The 18,825-nt window shown below is 51.2% G+C and overlaps 1 protein-coding gene across 1 annotated transcript; it reads left to right on the forward strand.

The window, feature by feature from the left end:
• The first annotated feature begins 855 nt into the window (after positions 1-855).
• LOC129713605 (creatine kinase U-type, mitochondrial-like) lies at positions 856-17,697 on the forward strand. The gene is made up of 8 exons (XM_055662794.1): positions 856-1,038; positions 3,000-3,095; positions 4,928-5,149; positions 6,523-6,608; positions 7,782-7,905; positions 12,820-12,954; positions 16,748-17,029; positions 17,581-17,697. The coding sequence occupies exons 1-8, from the start codon at positions 871-873 to the stop codon at positions 17,695-17,697; spliced, it is 1,230 nt and encodes a 409-aa protein (XP_055518769.1). The 5' UTR covers positions 856-870.
• Positions 17,698-18,825: the final 1,128 nt, after the last annotated feature.

Here is an 18,825-nt window from a genome sequence, read left to right on the forward strand (position 1 = left end):
CTTCGAGCCAGCACTGGCATTCAATGTGATCACACTGAGGGTGGTGGATGCATGGAATGAGCTGACAGAGGGGGTAGTTGAGTCATGTACTATCACAACATTTAAGAAACATTTAGACATGTATATGGATAGGACAGGTTTAGAGGGATATGGGGAAACGCATGTAGGGTCAGCACGGTGGTGCAGAGGCCGAGTTGCTGCCTTACAGCGCCAGAGATCCTGACTACGGGTGCTGTCTGTACGGAGTTGGTCCGTTTCGTCCGCGTGGATTTTCTCCGAGATCTTCTCCTCCTTCCAACACTCCAAAGACTGCAGGTTAATTGGCTTGGTATGGGTGTAAATTGTCCCTCGGACAGTGCTGGGATCGCTGGTCGGCGCGGTCTCGATGGACCGAGGGGGCTGTTTCAGCGCTGCATCTACAAAGTAAAACTAGAGTACACGGGACATGTTGGTTGGTGTGTTGGCAAGTTGGGCCGAAGGTTCTGTCTCTGCTCACAGCCTCTCGCCGGCCTTCTGCCCCGCAGGTTCGTGGGACTGGCTCTCAATATGGCCAGCACCATCTCACGGGCCCTCTGCAACGGGAAGGCGAGCGGCATCCTGGCCCTAGTGGGAGCCGGGGCCCTGGTGGCCGGTTACCTGCTGGCCCGGGACTGCGTGAAGGCAGGGAGCAAGCAGAGGAAAGTCTACTCCGCCAGGTAAGAAGCCAATGTCACCTCTAGAGCCTGTGGAAGCGGGACACAGAGGGCGGGTAGAGCACAATGATCAGCCGGCGGATCAATAAATCGTGGAGTTTGCCTAGGGCACAAGTAATTGACAATTCTTTCCATTCTCAGCGCTGACTATCCTGACCTTCGAAAGCACAGCAACCTCATGGCCTCCTACCTGACCCCTGAAATATATGCCAGGCTTCGGGATAAAGTCACTTCGAGTGGCTACACCCTGGATCAGTGCATACAGACTGGAGTGGACAACCCTGGGCACCAACATTCTTTCATCAAGTCCATTGGTATCGTGGCAGGCGACGAGGAATCCTATGAGGTGAACAGAATATCTTCATCCATTGGACAGTTGGGCCATGAGTGGACATAGGCGGACTCGGTTAAAGACAAACATGGACTTCACCAACACCCTTTCACTACCACCGTTCCATCTCACCCCCCCACCCCCCCCCCCCCCCCCACCCCCCCACCCCCCCCCCCCACCCACCCCACCCACCCCCCCCCCCCCCACCCCTCACCCTAACCCCCACCCCACCCCCCCCCCCCCCCGCCCCCCCCCCCCCACCCCCACCCCCCACCCCCCCCCCCCCCATCCCCCCCCCCCCCACCCCACCCCCCCCCCCCACCCCCCCCCCCCGCCCCCCCCCCCCCCCACCCCCCCCCACCCCTCCCCCCCCCCCCCCACCCCCACCCCCCCTCCCCCCCCCCACCCCCCCCCCCCCCCCCACCCCCCCCCCTCACCCCCCCCCTCCCCCCCCCCCCCCACCCCACCCCCCCCCCCCCCCCCCCCCCCCCCCCCCCCCCCCCCCCCCCCCCCCCCCCACCCTCCCCCCCCCCCCCCCCCCCCCCCACCCCCACCCCCCCCCCCCCCCCCCCCCCCCCCCCACCCCCCCCCCCCCCCCACCCCCCCCCCCCCCCCCCCCCCCCCTCACCCCTCCCCCCCCCCCCCCCTCCCCCCACCCCCCCCCCCCCCCCCCCCCCCCCCCCCTCCCCCCCACCTCCCCCCCCCCCCCCCCTCACCCCCCCCCCCCCACCCCTCACCCCTCCCTACCCCGAAGATCTCTGAAAACCCACGCAGTCGTGGGGAGAACGTACAAACTCCGTACAGACCAATACCTTTCACCACCACAGGAGGGCCAACTTGCCCACGCCCCTTCTACACTAGTTCCACCTGTCTGCGTTTGGCCCTTGTACTTCTAAATCAATGCTCTCCATGCACCTGTGATCGTACCTGCTTCAAATACCTTCACTGGCAGCTCACTCCATTATCCACCACCCTCTGTGTAAAATAAGTTGCTCCTCAGGTCCCTATTAAATCCCCCCACCCCCCACCTCCCTCACCTTAAACCTATGCCCTCTGGTTCTGTTTAGTTTAGTTTAGCTAAACTTAGCTTATTTTACACAGAGAGTTTAGCGCAGAGATACAGGACAGAAACAGTCCCTTTCACTAACCGACCAGCGATCCCAGACACTAACGTTATCCTACACACACTAGCGGCATTTACAAATTTACCAGGCCAATTAGCCAACCAACCTGTACATCTTTGGAGTGTGGGAGGAAATAGGACACCCCCCCCCGAAGAAAACCCACGCAGGTCACAGGGAGAACGTACAAACTCCGTACAGACAGCGCTCATAATCAGAATCACCACCGCTGCGCCACCGTGCCGCCCTGTTGTGGGGATCTGTTCCACCATCTATTTGGCTGGACCTTACCCTTGGTCTCAGCACCACTTTCTCTGCTTTCCTCTTGACTGCCGTGACAGACCGTCCCTTCCTCCCTACCTCCCGTTTCAATCCCCCAGCCCAGAGGGGAAGGGGCTCCATCTACACCCTGCAGACCTATATTTGTTTGCAACGGCTAGTCTGTGGGTGTGGCACCCTAGCCCTACCTGAAGGTCAGGAGATGTGGTAGATGATCTCCAGAACAAGATATTCGAATGGTCCTTGGAGTCTCCTCCTCTGGCGACCATCCTAGATCAGGAGATGTGGCACGTCAGCTCAGATTCAGATTCAACTTTAATTGTCATTGTCAGTGTACAGTACAGAGACAACGAAATGCAGCTCCTGGATGGGGCATTAGGATGTCCCTTGGTGTGTGTGTGTGTGTGTGACCCCCACCCCCCCCCATCATCCCCCCCCCCCCTCGTCCCTAATACCGCTGAACCCGTCTTCCCCAACAGAGCCCTCGCACAACTACTGACCAAGTCAACCCCGCTTCAAAAGTAAATTGTTTCCCTCTCCCCTTTCATCCTAACGGTGTCTTCTCCACTGACCCAGGTCTTTGCTGACATTTTTTACCCTGTCATTATGGAAAGGCACAATGGATACGACCCAAGGACCATGAGACAAGCAAAGGATTTGGACGCAAGCAAAGTGAGTGTGTGTAGGATAGTGTTGGTGTGCGGGGATCGCTGGTCAGTACGGACTCGGTGGGCCGAAGGGCCTGATTCTGCAACGTATCTCTGAACTAAACCCATTTGTACTGACCGGGTGGGCCATCGTCTTACTGCCAGACTACCCTAGCTTGTACCTTTGGTGAGAGGTTGCAAAGAATGAAAATCAGAAGAAAACTGTAGATACTGTAAATCTGACATAATACTAGAAAACCCTTGTTTTAAGGGACCCCTTTATAATGGATCTTGGTTATAGCGAATGGAGCTGTCGACTCACCCCCTGCCTCACACAACTGTTTACAGCCCCAGTTTCTGAACCCCAAGCCTGACTCACAAGGTGGACCCAGAGTCCCTTCACCACCTCCAGTTTAAATTCCATTTGGAATATTTTGGAGGACCAAGAAACCAAGAACCAAGAACCTCCTCCCCTCCCACCCACCAGGAGTCGTTGACATACTCCACCTGAGTAGCGGCAGCTGGTGAGAGGGGAGGGAGCCCCATGGTGTGACTGAGCGTGCCCTGTCGGTGGCAGCAGCCTGAGGAAAGTGGGCTACAACATGAGACACACCAATAGCCATGCTTCCTCAATAAGGATGGACAAATCATTTTTTAAGAGTGTATTTGATATGTAAGAATATTTGTTTTGATAATTGGGTATTATGGTAATGGGTTCGTTTGATATTGGATATATTATTCTTGCAATCATTCATTAAATTTATTTCTGGAAAAAATTAAAATAAAAATATTAATATAACCAGCCGTGTCTCTGGCCTGTGCAGTGGGTGAAGAGAGGCTCGCTGGAGCAGGCCAGCAGCATAGGCTCCTAGTTTTAATGTGAAATAACACACATTCGTGGAATAACTCAGCAGACTGAACCAGATTGGAAAAAATGTCCTGATGTCACCTGTCCATGTTCTCCAGCATTCTCCAATGCTGCCTGACCCGCTGAGTAAATACAATTTAAACATTCTTAAACAGTCTTACAATAAAGGGGAGGTCATTTAAGACTGAGGTGAGAAAAAACTTTTTCACCCAGAGGGTTGAGAATTTATGGAATTCCCTGCCACAGAGGGCAGTGGAGGCCAAATCACTGAATGGATTTAAGAGAGAGTTAGATAGAGCTCTAGGGGCTAGTGGAATCAAGGGATATGGGGAGAAGGCAGGCACGGGTTATTGATAGGGGATGATCAGCCATGATCACAATGAATGGCGGTGCTGGCTCGAAGGATCGAATGGCCTCCTCCTGCACCTATTTTCTATGTTTCTATGAATACATTAAAAAAAATCCATATTTAACTATTCCCTGCCAATATACTGTATGTGCAAATCTTTAAATCTCACTGAAGATAGACACAAAGTGCTGGAGTAGCTCAGCGGGACAGGCAGCATCTCTGGAGAAAAGGAATGGGTGACGCTTCGGGTCAAGACCCTTCTTCAGACTGAGGGTCAGGGGGAAGGGGTAGGGTGTTATGCCCCTGACCCACTTAGGAAACCTGAACAGAAACCTCTGGAGACTTTGCGCCCCACCCAAGGTTTCTGTGCGGTTCCCGGAGGTTTTCGTCAGTCTCCCTACCTGCTTCCACTACCCGCAACCTCTGGCAACCACCTGCAACCTCCAGGAACCGCACGGAAACCTTGGGTGGGGCGCAAAGTCTCCAGAGGTTTCCGTTCAGGTTTCCTAAGTGGGACAGGGCTGTTACACCTCTCCCTGTAACTGACAACCTTTCATCCAGACCACAATGTCTCGCCCCATAATGTCCAGCATTCCCTGCCTCTTGACGTAGTTCTCCCCGTTTCATTACCCAATTGCAGATCAGGAACGGGCAGTTCGACGAGAAGTACGTCCTGTCTTCCCGAGTGCGGACGGGCCGCAGTATCCGTGGGCTGAGCATGCCCCCCGCCTGCACCCGTGCTGAGAGGAGGGAGGTGGAGAGGGTGACTGTGGATGCCCTGGCTGGGCTGAAGGGTGACCTGGCGGGAAGATACTACAGCCTGTCCAACATGACTGACAAGGAGCAGCAGCAACTCATTGATGTAAGGCGTGGATCCAATGTCTCATCTTCAGCAAGGGAGAGGACACTGTCCCGGGGCAGGGACAGCAGGAGATAGACATCCAGTACAATTCCCCCAACACACTCCCATGGCTGGGGCAGCAGTGACAATGCAGGTCCCTCAATTCCAGCCCATCACACATTCTTAGGGCAGGGTTAGCAAGAGTTATGGATGGATTTAAGAGGGAGTTAGATAAGAGTTACACACAAGTACAGGCCCCTCATCATTTGTCCCGTCACACACTCCCACGCCAGGGACAACAGTGGGAGACCTCCCGGTTGGTTTGCTCCTGGGCCTGGCCAAGATGGTCCAGGCAGCGGGCAGTCCAGCGTTCCATCCAAGTCCACCACCCGGGCGTACATCCGTGCCTCTGTGTCCATTTAGAGGAGCACACAACATCCACGGGGACTCTGGAGGCCTTCCGTGAATGCTGGTCTCCACAGGGCATTGAGTATATTGTGGATAAGGAGCACAGCATTGTAATTTGATGACTGTTTGCAAACTGCCTGGCAGTTTCGATCTTTCCTGTACTCCATATCTATGATTAATTGAATAAAAACTCCTCGTTAAGAAAATAATAGAACTGGGCCAGCAGGAATTAGGGAGACAATGCAGGTTCCTCAATATTGCCCCATTGCAAACTCCCAGGGCAGGGACATCAGGGGTTAGACAAAAGTACAGGTCCCTCAATACTATCCCACCACACACTCAACATTGTACATTTCACCTATATATAAATGCTGGAGAAACTCAGCGGGTGCAGCAGCATCTATGGAGCGAAGGAAATAGGCAACGTTTCGGGCCGAAACCCTTCTTCAGCCAAGCTGAAGGCATGGGTTAGCTACAGAGTGAAACACTGCCCCATCACACGCTCCCCTCCATTGAGTCTGTCCAAAGCAAGCGCTGTCTGCGGAGGGCGCTCAGCATCGCCAAGGACTGCTCTCACCCCAACCATGGACTGTTTACCCTCCTACCATCCGGGAGGCGCTACAGGTCTCTCTCCGTTGCCGAACCAGCAGGTCGAGGAACAGCTTCTTTCCGGCGGCTGTCACTCTACTAAACACACCTCCTGCAAACACAAACCACGGTGACTGCCCCCCCCCCCCCCCCCCCCCCGGACACTTATTATTTTTTTTTAATTCAAATCGTTTGCTATGTCGCTCTTCAAGGGAGATGCTAAATGCATTTCGTTGTCTCTGTACTGTACACTGACAATGACAATTAAAATTGAATCTGAATCTGAATCTGAATCTGAGATTCATCTTGGAAAGGCTGACAAGTTCACAAATGGACACTGACCGACTGGCTAGTTGATGCCACGTGGACATAACAGGATGGACTTTTTCCATCCCCAGGATCATTTCATGTTTGAGAAGTCCGTGAACCCTTTCATGTTGTCTACGAGGATGTTGAGGGATTGGCCTGATGCCCGTGGGATCTGGTGAGTCCACCTGTCCTGCCCACCTCCTTCAGTTACGGGTGACCAGGAGCTTTGGAAACCTGCTCCAGTCTTTCCTCCGCATCTACTTTCTCTTCCTCTTCCCCGTTTCCTCAATCCTCGGTCCCAACTCTCCCCCCCGACTTGGATGAGGCTTGTTACCAGAAGCAAGATGCTCAACCACACAGGACTTCATCTTGTCTTTGGTAAACCCAATGACATTTGCACCAGTTCTATGATCAGAACTGGTCAGGGGAAATGGGAGGTGGGTGTTCGTGGAGGGAGAGGGCAGATTGAAGCACGATGATGGTAAATCTAACTCCATAGCATTCACACAGAGGGTGGTGGATACATGGAACAAGCTACCAGTGGAGGTAGTTGAGCCAGGTGCAATAACACCAGTCAAGGCATTTGGACATGTTCACAGAAACATAGAAATTAGGTGCAGGAGTAGGCCATTCGGCCCTTCGAGCCTGCACCGCCATTCAATATGATCATGGCTGATCATCCAACTCAGTATCCCGTACCTGCCTTCTCTCCATACCCCCTGATCCCTTTAGCCACAAGGGCCACATCTAACTCCCTCTTAAATATAGCCAATGAACTGGACTCAACTACCTTCTGCGGCAGAGAATTCCACAGATTCACCACTCCCTGTGTGAAAAATGTTTTTCTCATCTCGGTCCTAAAAGATTTCCCCCTTATCCTTAAACTGTGACCCCTTGTTCTGGACTTCCCCAACATCGGAAACAATCTTCCTGCATCTAGCCTGCCCAACCCCTTAAGAATGTCGTAAGTTTCTATAAGATCCCCCCCCCTCAATCTTCTAAATTCTAGCGAGTACAAGCCGAGTCTATCCAGTCTTCCTTCATATGAAAGTCCTGACATCCCAGGAATCAGTCTGGTGAACCTTCTCTGTACTCCCTCTATGGTTCAGAGGGATATGGGCCAAATGTGGGCACTAGTGGGACTAGTGTAGATGGGGCATCCCGGTCGGCATGGGTAAGTTGGGCCGAAGGGCCTGTTTCCGTGCTGTATGACTATATTTGGATTTGATAATGAAACAGCACACGGGATGGAGCAGATAATGGAGGGGTGGATATTTCTGGCTGTGGATACAGCTGACGCGAGGCCTCTGTTTACTGTGAACATTGCCCAGATCCCTCTCACTCACAGGCACAACAACGACAAGACATTGCACATCTGGGTCAACGAGGAGGACCACACTCGAGTCATCTCCATGGAGAAGGGGGGCAACATGAAGAGGGTGTTTGAGACGTTCTGCCGAGGTCTCAAAGAGGTGGGTGAGATTCTGTGTAACACCCCGAGCAAAGGAACTGGCCTGGTGCAGTGGTGGAGGCCATTGGGCCCATCATGCATGTGCTGGTTCTTTGGAAGAGTCTTCCATTCAGTCCTATCCCCCAGAGCCCTGGAAACACTTTTAGGTCATTACTTAATGTTCTTCTTCTCTGCTCTGTTCCAATAGAGCTTCCCTGTCACCAACCCACACAACCTCCATCACCATTGTCCCACCGCTCTCCATAGTTGAGGTCAGTGTTGATCAGTGTTGAACAGCCTGATGGTTGTCTTGAAGAAGCACAGTTTTCAGGTCCTGTCCTTTCTTCCTGATAGTCGGATTGAAATGAGTGTGTGGTCAAGAAAGTGGAGGTCTTTGATGATGACGGCTGTCACTTTTCTTAGTTCAGAGATTCAGCGCAGAAACAGGCCCTTCGGCCCAATCAAGTCCATGCCGACCAGCGATCCCCGCCCATCAACACTATCCTACACATGCTAGGGACAATTTTTACATTTACCAAGCCAGTGTACCTACATACCTGTACGTCTTTGGAGTGTGGGAGGAAACCGAAGATCTCGGAGAAAACCCTCGCAGGTCACGGGAAGAAGGTACAAACTCCGTACAGACTTTTTTCTTTTCCCCTTCCCCCTATCTGCCTTCCCCAGGCGAATGGTATGTTAGCTTTCATAGCAAAAGGATTTGAGTATAGGAGCAGGGAGGTTCTACTGCAGTTGTACAGGGTCTTGGTGAGACCACACCTGGAGTATTGTGTACAGTTTTGGTCTCCAAATCTGAGGAAGGAAATTACTGCCATAGAGGGAGTGCAGAGACGGTTCACCAGACTGATTCCTGGGATGTCAGGACTGTCTTATGAAGAAAGACTGGATAGACTTGGTTTATATACTCTCTAGAATTTAGAAGATTGAGAGGGGATCTTATAGAAACTTACAAAATTCTTAAGGGGTTGGACAGGCTAGATGCAGGAAGATTGCTCCCCATGTTGGGGAAGTCCAGGACAAGGGGTCACAGCTTAAGGATAAGGGGGAAATCCTTTAAAACCGAGATGGGAAGAACTTTTTTCACACAGAGAGTGGTGAATCTCTGGAACTCTCTGTCACAGAGGGTAGTTGAGGCCAGTTCATTGGCTATATTTAAGAGGGAGTTAGATGTGGCCCTTGTGGCTAAGGGGATCAGAGGGTATGGAGAGAAGGCAGGTACGGGATACTGAGTTGGATGATCAGCCATGATCATATTGAATGGCGGTGCAGGCTCGAAGGGCCGAATGGCCTACTCCTGCACCTAATTTCTATGTTTCACATGTTATGCCTCTCTCATCCTAATCTTACACGTTTTGTCATTTCATCACTGGACTTTGTCCACCCATCAGGCAATTAAAAAAACTCCCCTCATCTAGATCCACTTCACTTGCTGGGCTTTGCCCCGCTCCCAACTCTCTTCCAGCTTTCTGTCGGAGGCAAGGCTCTGTTGTGACTAGCACAAGAAGACACGTCCACCACTGAGTTCGAGTCAAAAAGCATCTTTATTCAGCAATCACTGCTTTTTATAATTAAAGGTCACCTGGCCTCAGTGTTTCCACTTTAGATTACACAATCTAATTACCTGGCCTCCGTCACTAGGCTCAGGCACGAATTTCACAAGCTTCTAATTTAGATTACACATATATATATATTACATATATTACATTTCGTGCCCAGACATCACATTCCCCACAGATGCTGCCTGGCCTGCTGCGTTACTCCAGCAGAAGGGTCTCGACCCGAAACGTCACCCATTCCTTCGCTCCACTTTTCGCTGCCTCACCCGCTGAGTTTCTCCAGCATTTTTGCCTACCTTCGATTGTTCCAGCATCTGCAGTTCCTTCTTAAACATTGTGTCTTTATGCGATGCTTTTCTCTTTTCAACCAAAATCACAACCTCTTGGTGGAGGAAGGAACTGCAGATGCTGGTTTAAACCGAAGACAGACACCAAAAGCTGGAGTGACTCAGCGGGACAGGCAGCATCTCTGGAGAGAAGGAATTGGTGACATTTCGGGTCAAGACCCTTTTTCAGAACTCTTTGGATATCCAAATTCCTTGTCTCTCCTTATTGCAGCAGACCAGCCCTGAATGCCAATCAACTAATCTCTCACATGTCATAATAAGGGCTGACCCATCAACAGCTGTTCCCAATTTACTGCCTAGCTCCTGGAATAATGTTGTAATCTGCATTGCCTTACTGTACTAACTCCCCCCCCCCATCTCAATACAGACAGAACACGTTTCCCAGTGATCAGTAACTTCGTGACCACTTCGTTTTTCGAGCTTTAAAAACGGTAGAAATCACTTAAAAGAAGTAAGGAAAGTGAGCAAGAGTCGTGAAGGTGCAGGAAAGTGTTGGGAAAAGAAAGCCCCTTAGGGAAGAAGTTAGAGAAGGAAGTAAAGAAAGGAAATAGACCCTAGAAAGAAAAGAAAAAAAAGGAGAAACAATAGCTCTATTATAACACAAAACTCCGCAAAAAAGGATATACCAACCGTGATCAGTAACTTAAGTAACTCTGGTTCATGGTGTCTTATTTATGAACCAGCACCTGCATTAAAAGTTACAGGGAGAACCTTGGTGGACTTTCTAGACTACTGTATGTTATTCTTTTTTAAAACCGCAAAATCTTTTAAATGTTAAACAGTACTATAATTTCCCAGAGAAGCTGGTGAGTTCAATGGGAGCATGGGAGCCAGGGCATCAGATTTACCAAGGGGGAATTTTTTTCATCAGAGGGTGGTGAATCAATTGAATTCATTGCTACAGACGGAGGTGGAGGCCAAGCCGTTGGGTGTTTTAAAGGCGGAGATTAGTAGGTTCTTGATTAAGGGCATCAAGGCAGGAGAATGCGGTTGAGAGGGGAAAATAGACCAGCCACGATTGAAGGGCAGAACAGACTCAATAGACAATAGACAATAGGTGCAGTAGCAGGCCATTCGGCCCTTCGAGCCCACACTGCCATTCAATGTGATCATGGCTGATCATTCCCAATCAGTACCCCGTTCCTACCTTCTCCCCATATCCCCTGACTCCACTATCTTTAAGACTCAATGGGCCGAATAGCCTAATTGTGCTCCCATGTCTTATGGTCTTAAAACCATAATTGAAACATATAAGGTACACAAAAAAGCTGGAGAAACTCAGCGGGTGCAGCAGCATCTATGGAGCGAAGGAAAAAGGCAACGTTTCGGGCCTAAACCCTTCTTCAGACTCATATAAGATTGAAACGTATAAGATTGTGGACATGCTAGAGGCAGGAAACATGTTCCCGATGTTGTGCCAGTCCAGAACCAGAGGCCACAGTTTTAGAATAAGGAGTAAGCCATTTAGAACAGAGACGAGGAAACACTTTTCTCACAGAGAGTGGTGAGTCTGTGGAATCCTCTGCCTCAGAGGGCAGTGGAGACAGGTTCTCTGGATGCTTTCGAGAGAGAGCTAGATAGGGCTATTAAAAATAGCAGTCAGGGGATATGGGGAGAAGGCAGGAACGGGGTACTGATAGGGGATGATCAGCCATGATCACATAGAATGGCGGTGCGTGCTGGCTCGAAGGGCCGAATGGCCTACTCCTGCACCTGTTGTCTATTGTCTATCATATTAATTTGACACAATTTGCCAGGAATAAACTATTACTGCCATCTCTTGGTCGCTGATCCTTGTCCAATTTTCTCAATGGAGATGAAAGCTTATTTTATCCATCCACGGACCAGATGACACTTTAATTAAGAGAGGGCAGATTCTTGCCCTGGAGATGGGCAAACATGTGGGACTACTCCTCACAGGGATGGGCTTATTTATTTTGTTCACTATTGTCACGTGTACCGAGGTACAGTGAAAAGCTTTTTGACCGCGTGCTATCCAGTCAGACTGTACAAGACGAAGGATAAAGGGGTACAGCATTCAGCACAAGATATAACATTGAAACATTTAGTGCAAGATTAACCTTAGAGATACAGCGTGGAAACAGGCCCTTCGGCCCACTGAGTCCATGCTGACCAACAATCACCAGTTTAGTTTAGTTTAGAGATACAGCGCGGAAAACAGGCCCTTCAGTCCACCAGGTCCGCGCCGACCAGCGATCTCTGCATATTAAAGGGCCTGTCCCACTGTACGAGGTAATCCAAGAGTCTCCCGAGTTTTCCCCTGATTCGAACTTGGACAATGTCCGTAGCGGGTCCGTAGGAGTTCGTGGATGTCTCGTAGCGGATCGTACCAGTAAAAAGGAATTTTTTTCATCACGAGTATTTTTTAACTCGTGGACTTTTTTCACAGTGTTGAAAAAACGTCACGAGTTTACCGGATTTCCCGAGTACCTGCCGTTACTCGTACGAGCCGCTACGGGACGTCCACGAACTCCTACGGACCCGCTACCGACATTCTCCGAGTTCGAATCAGGGGAAAACTCGGGAGAACTCTTGAATTACCTCGTACAGTGGGACAGGCCCTTAACACTATCCTACACACAATTTTTAAATGTATCTACATACCTGTACGTCTTTGGCGTATGGGAGGAAACTGAAGATCTCGGAGAAAACCCACACAGGTCACGGGGAGAGCGTGCAAACTCCATACAGACAGCACCCGTAGTCGGTATCGAACCCGGGACTCCGGCGCTGTGAGGCAGCAACTCTACCTCTGCGCTACTGTGGTGACCTACGGTATAACAGTGAAGGGAGGAAATGGATGCTGAATAAACATAGAAGGGAAAAATGAATGAGAGGATGAGAAGAGACTGATGTAGAGGATCACCCCTTGTACAGACCAGAAGGGCCCAATGGCCTGTTCTCTGCTGTAAGTTCCATGCAACTTTACATTTTTCACCAATGTCTTGATGGCCAGATGGAAGTCGAGTGCTCATGTCAACCATGTTCCCCCAGGTGGAGAGACTGATCTCGGAGAAAGGCTGGGAGTTTATGTGGAACGAGCGGCTGGGCTACATCCAGACCTGCCCGTCCAACCTGGGCACTGCACTGCGAGCTGGGGTGCACATGAAACTGCCCATGCTCAGCAAGGTACCGTAACCCCGAGAGGCACCGAGCCTCACCGCACAATGCACAGAGCCCACCTCCGCACCCTGCCCGGTACTGGCATGGTGGCGCAGCGCCAGATACCCCGGTTCGATCCTGACTACGGGTGCTGTCTGTATAGAATTTGTCCATCCTCCCTGGGACCTTGAGGGTTTCCACCGGGTGCTCTGGTTTCCTCCCACTCTCCAAAGACGTGCAGGTTTGAAGGTTAAGGGGGTTCGGTAAATTGTAAAATTGTGAGTAGGTTAGTGTACGGGGTGATCGCTGGTTGGCACAGTCTCGATGGGCCGAAGGGCCTGTTTCCACACTGTATCTCTAAAATCTATAATCTAAATTGGCCCTTGTGGCTAAAGGGATCAGGGGGCATGGAGAGTAGGCAGGGATGGGATACTGAGTTGGATGATCAGCCATGATCATATTGAATGGCGGTGCAGGCTCGAAGGGCCGAATGGCCTACTCCTGCACCTATTGTCTATGTTTCTATGTTTCTATGAAACACAGTCTCCCCCCAGTAGTACCTACCTCCCTGTATCTGATCCACACTCCCCCTGTCCTGGGAGTGTATATGGGACAGGCGAGAGGGAGATTTACTCCCAATTTAGTATCGTTTTGATTAGTTTGGAATCCAGGCACTTCAGCCCATCGAGTCCATGCCGACCATCGATCACCCATATACTAGCTCTATCCTACACACTAGGGAGAATTTATAGAAGACAATTAACCTACAAACTGGTACGTGTTTGGGATGTGGGAGGAAACTGGAGAGCCCAGACAACCAGGGCTGTCACAGGGAGAATGTATAAACTCCGTGCGGACAGGATCCAACACGTCTCTGGCTGTGTAAGGCAGAAGCTTTACCGCTGCACCACCGTGTAGCCATAATGGGCTGTCCCACTTACGCAACTTTCTCGGCGACTGCCGGCACCCGTCATAGGTCGTTGCGGGCCCCCGAAAATTTTCAACATGTTGAAAATCCAGCGGGGACCAGAACAAGGTACGATGCTTTGAGCGCAACATGTCGCCTGTATGGTCGTGAGTCGTCTCCTCAGTCGCCCAAAGAGTCGTGGCGTCTTTCGTGGTCGCAAGTGGGTGCCTGGAACGTGCTGCCTGGGGTTGGTTGAGTGGGCAGAGACAGTGATATTTAAGAGGCTTTTCGGTAGGCAGGAACGGAGGAACATGGATTATGTTCGGACAGAGGAGATTAGTTTAATTAGGCATTACGTTTGGCACAACAATTATAGCTCTGTTTCTGTGCTGCACTCACCTATCTTCCATCTTGGCCCCGTTTTCCTGCAGTATGTGTAGATTCACTTACTATCCTGCACATGGTCTCGGAGTGTGCAAGGGTGGGATACAGACTAGCTCTGCTCTGTCCCGGCACACACTCCCAGGGTAGAGACCACAGAGAGGGGAGGGTCGGGAGGGAGGAGGGGGTCTCCCAGTCGGTCTGCTCCTGGGCCTGGCCAAGATGGCCATTCGCGGGTCCAGGCAGCGGGCAGTCGATGGCCGCACAGCGGTCGGCTGCCGGCCCCTTTTCCGGGGTTACGTCCGTGCCTGCATCCAAAAAGACTTGCCCAGCCCATCTCCGTTAAACTTGTTTTTCACACCTTAGACAATAGACAATAGGTGCAGGAGTCGGCCATTCAGCCCGTCGAGCCAGCACCGCCATTCACTGTGATCATGGCTGATCACCCACACTCAGTACCCCGTTCCTGCCTTTTCCCCATATCCGCTATCTTTAAGAGCTCTATCCAACTCTCTCTTGAAAGCACACAGAGAATTGGCCTCCACCGCCCTCTGAGGCAGAGAATCCCACAGACTCACAACCCTCTGTGTGAAAATGTTTTTCCTCATCTCTATTCTAAATGGCTTACCCCTTATTCTTAATCTGTGGCCCCCTGGTTCTGGACTCCCCCAACATCGGGAACATGTTTCCTGCCTCTAGCGAGTCCAAACCCTTAATAATCTCTTATGTTTCAATAAGATGCCCTCTCATCCTTCTAAACTCCAGCAAGCCCAGCTGCTCCATTCTATCAACATATGACAGTCCCGCCATTCTGGGAATTAACCTGGTGAACCTTCGCTGCACTCCCTCAATAGCAAGAATGTCCTTCCTCAAATTTGTAGACCTAAACTGCACACAATACTCCAGGTGTGGTCCCACTAGGGCCCCGTACAACTGCTGAAGGACCCCTTTGCTCCTATACTCAACTCCTCTTGTTATGAAGGCCAACATGCCATTCGCTTCCTTCACTGCCTGCTGTACCTGCTTGCTTACTTTCAGTGACTGATCAACAAGGACCCCCAGATCTCGTTGTACTTCCATTTCACTTCTCAGCCTCCGATGTTGCAGAGAAAACAATCCGAGTTTGCCCAACCTTTCCCCACAGCTCTGCAAATCCTCTAATCCATTCTGATGATCATCCAAGCACCTGTGAACAGTGGAAGAGAATTGATAGTGATACAGCACAGAAACATGCCCTTTCGGTCTACCGAGGCCATGCCAATCAATGACTATCATCATCGGCTGTCACTTGAAACGAGTATGACTGTCCTCTCCTCTCCATAGGGGTCATCTACTTGTGGGTCTGCAGATGCCTGTAGAGGTCGATTCGCGGGGAGATGAGGGAGGCGTGGGTTCGAATCCCACTTCTGACACCATGTAATGAGTCGACTCGAACACACATCACACATCCCACTGAGAGTAGGGAAGATTCAAACAAGGCGACATGACTTGAGAATTAAGGGACTGAAGTTTAGGGGTAACATGAGGGGGCACTTCTTTTATCAGAGAGTGGTAGCGGTGCGGAATGAGCTTCCAGTGAAGGTGGAAGAGGCAGGTTCGTTTTTATCATTTAAAAATAAATTGGTCTAGTTATATGGATGGGAAGGGAATGGAGGGTTATGGTATGACTGAGCGCAGGTAGATGGGGGTCTAGGGGAGATTATGTAGTTCGGCACGGACTAGAAGGGAGAGTCGAGATGGCCCACTGTTTCCGTGCTGTAATTGTTATATGGTTATATGGTTAAGATACAACACATGTTTATTAAATTTACACACAGCTGCGATCCACACACCTTGGTGCAACGTGGGCAGTGTAGACTGGTGGTGGTTGGTAGTCGTTGAGCCCCCTTCTCTCTCCCTCTCTCCTTATAGTGCTGTCTCTTTGTCTCTGCAACACGGTGTAGTTCCATTTCGTGACATGGAGCTCCTTCCCGCGCAGATTTCCTCCAGGAGCGCCTGCCCGTCCAGTGCAATGTGCTCCCAGTTGCTCGCTGCGATGTGGAATTTCTTCAGACTGGCCTTGATGATCACCCCATACACAAGCACTATCCCACACGCCACACCAGCAGCAACAACTCACAATTTTTTTTAAACCAACACCAATTTACCTACAAACATGCACGTCTTTGGAGTGTGGGAGGAAACCGGAGCAGCCGGAGAAAACCCACGCGGTCACAGGGAGAGCGTGCAAACTCCGTGCAGACAGCACCCATAGTCAGGATCAAACCCGGGTCTCTGGCGCTGTAAGGCAGCAACTCTACTGCTGCACCACCGTGATACTGTGAAGCAGCAAGGGTGCTTGTGAGGGGCAGAATGGTCTCCACCCCCCCCTCTCACTTCCTCGTGTTGCTCTTTCCCAGTATAATGGGCGTTTCCAGCCCGAGCCTTCGCCTTGTGTGCGAGGGGTGGGGACCATGCACTCACTGTGGTGGGACAGGCGGCCTGGCTGGCGTATGGAGGCACTGGTCCACTCAATCAGTTCCCATGTTTCAGGATCCTCGCTTCCCCAAGATCCTGGAGAACCTGCGGCTCGAGAAACGCGGGCCGCGGGGAGAGAACACAGTGGACATCGACGGTGTGGTCGACATCTCCAATCTTGACCGGCTGGGCACGTCCGAGGTAGGTCAACAGTCCGTTCCATACATGTCCCACACCGTACACGAACAAACAGTCCGAGAGAAGGCACGGCGGGTGTGGAGGAACAATGGGAGCAGGAGGAGGCAGAGGGAGGTGGCGGAAGGAGTGATGATAGCTGGGGGAAGAGGGAGGTGGAGAAAGGAGAGTGGAGGGGAGATGAGGGAGGCGTGGGTTCGAATCCCACTTCTGACACCATGTAATGAGTCGACGAACACATATCAAGATACAAAACATATTTATTAAATTTACATATAGCATATCTGCAGACATCATACCTCTGAGCTGCTACTCATTCTATCTAGAGTAAGGAGGGTCTTGACAATATGAAGCACATAATAGGTGGAGCCACTACTAACAAACACTATAAACAGGCTAGTATGAAATAACCAATCTACAGAGGGGATGGGGAGACGGGAGGAGAGAAGAGGGGAGGGAGAGTGCAAGGGGGTAGAGAAGGGAGGGGAAGGAGGGGGTGGGGTATGGTGGGGGAGGGAGGTGGTGGTACATTTGGTGGGGGAGGGGGGTTGGGTGGGGGTGGGGTGTGGATGGGGGGGGGTGGGACATTTGGTGGGCGAGGGTGGAGGTGACAGTGACAGTGATGGGGGGGGGGGGGTCAGTCTCCCACTGACCGCTGTGTTCTCCAGGGGTGCCGCGGGTTCTAACGGCAGGGGGTTTGCTGCCCCCTGCAGGTGCAGCAGGTCCAGGTGGTGGTAGATGGGGTGAATTACCTGACCGAGTGTGAGAAGAGACTGCAGAGGGGACAGGACATCAAGGTCCCTTCACCCCTGGCCTCTGGCAGACGCTGAGCTCCCTCTCCCGACTCTGTCCGTGTGCTTAACGTGTCGTTAACGTGTTACCGTGGCTTCCAGCTCTGTGTGAATGTTTCCCCAGCAGCAGGTCCAATATAGTCCCCGTGTTCCATCCACCGTAACATGGCTGTTGGTGGTCAGTTTATTCTTCACCTGACCGGCTCACCCGATGACCACAACCGTGGACCAGTGACCATGGGGGGGGTGTCAGACCCCCGCCCCATCACTAACTGGGTCATCCCACCAACCCTTGACCCACCACTGACTTTTTTTGCCCTTCACAAGTGCCAAACACCATTGGGAAATAAGCCCATGATAACACAAGAGGTGGGCTGTAGTATTCAGTTGCAAGGGGTAGGATTGGATTCCATAGGTTCAGAGTTTCTGGGAGCAGAATTAGGCCATTCGGCCCATCTGGTCTACTCCACCATGGCTGATCTATCTCCTCCCCTCAACCGCATTCTCCTGCTTTCTCCCCACCCACCCTGACACCTGTAATAATCCACTAACAAGGAGTCGTTATTGCACATACACAGTGACAAAGTGCAACGTGGCTCAAAACTCACCTGATCTTTCTCAACAGCACTGTATTACAGGTGCACCTGACAGTAATAAACCAGTCCCAATATATGCTGAGTAGCTTTATTCCACATTGACAACATTTGCAGTATTTTGGTTTTAAGAAACATGTTTCTGGAGTGTAGAAGGATGAGGGGGATATCTTATAGAAACATATAAAATTATAAAAGGACTGAACAAGCTAAATGCAGGAAAAATGTTCCCAATTTTGGGCGAGTCCAGAACCAGGGGCCACACAGTCTTAGAATAAAGGGGAGGTCATTTAAGACTGAGGTGAGAAAAAAACATTTTCACCCGGAGAGTGGTGAATTTATGGAATTCCCTGCCACAGAGGGCAGTGGAGGCCAAGTCACTGGATGGATTTAAGAGAGAGTTAGATAGAGCTCTAGGGGCTAGTGGAGTCAAGGGATATGGGAGAAGGCAGGCACGGGTTATTGATTGGGGACGATTAGCCATGATCACAATGAATGGCGGTGCTGGCTCGAAGGGCTGAATGGCCTCCTCCTGCACCTATTTTCTAGGTTTCTATGTTCTAGTTCTGAATGG

The sequence above is a fragment of the Leucoraja erinacea genome, chromosome 36 (assembly GCF_028641065.1).
Source record: "Leucoraja erinacea ecotype New England chromosome 36, Leri_hhj_1, whole genome shotgun sequence".
NCBI classification, from domain to species: Eukaryota; Metazoa; Chordata; class Chondrichthyes; order Rajiformes; family Rajidae; genus Leucoraja; species Leucoraja erinaceus.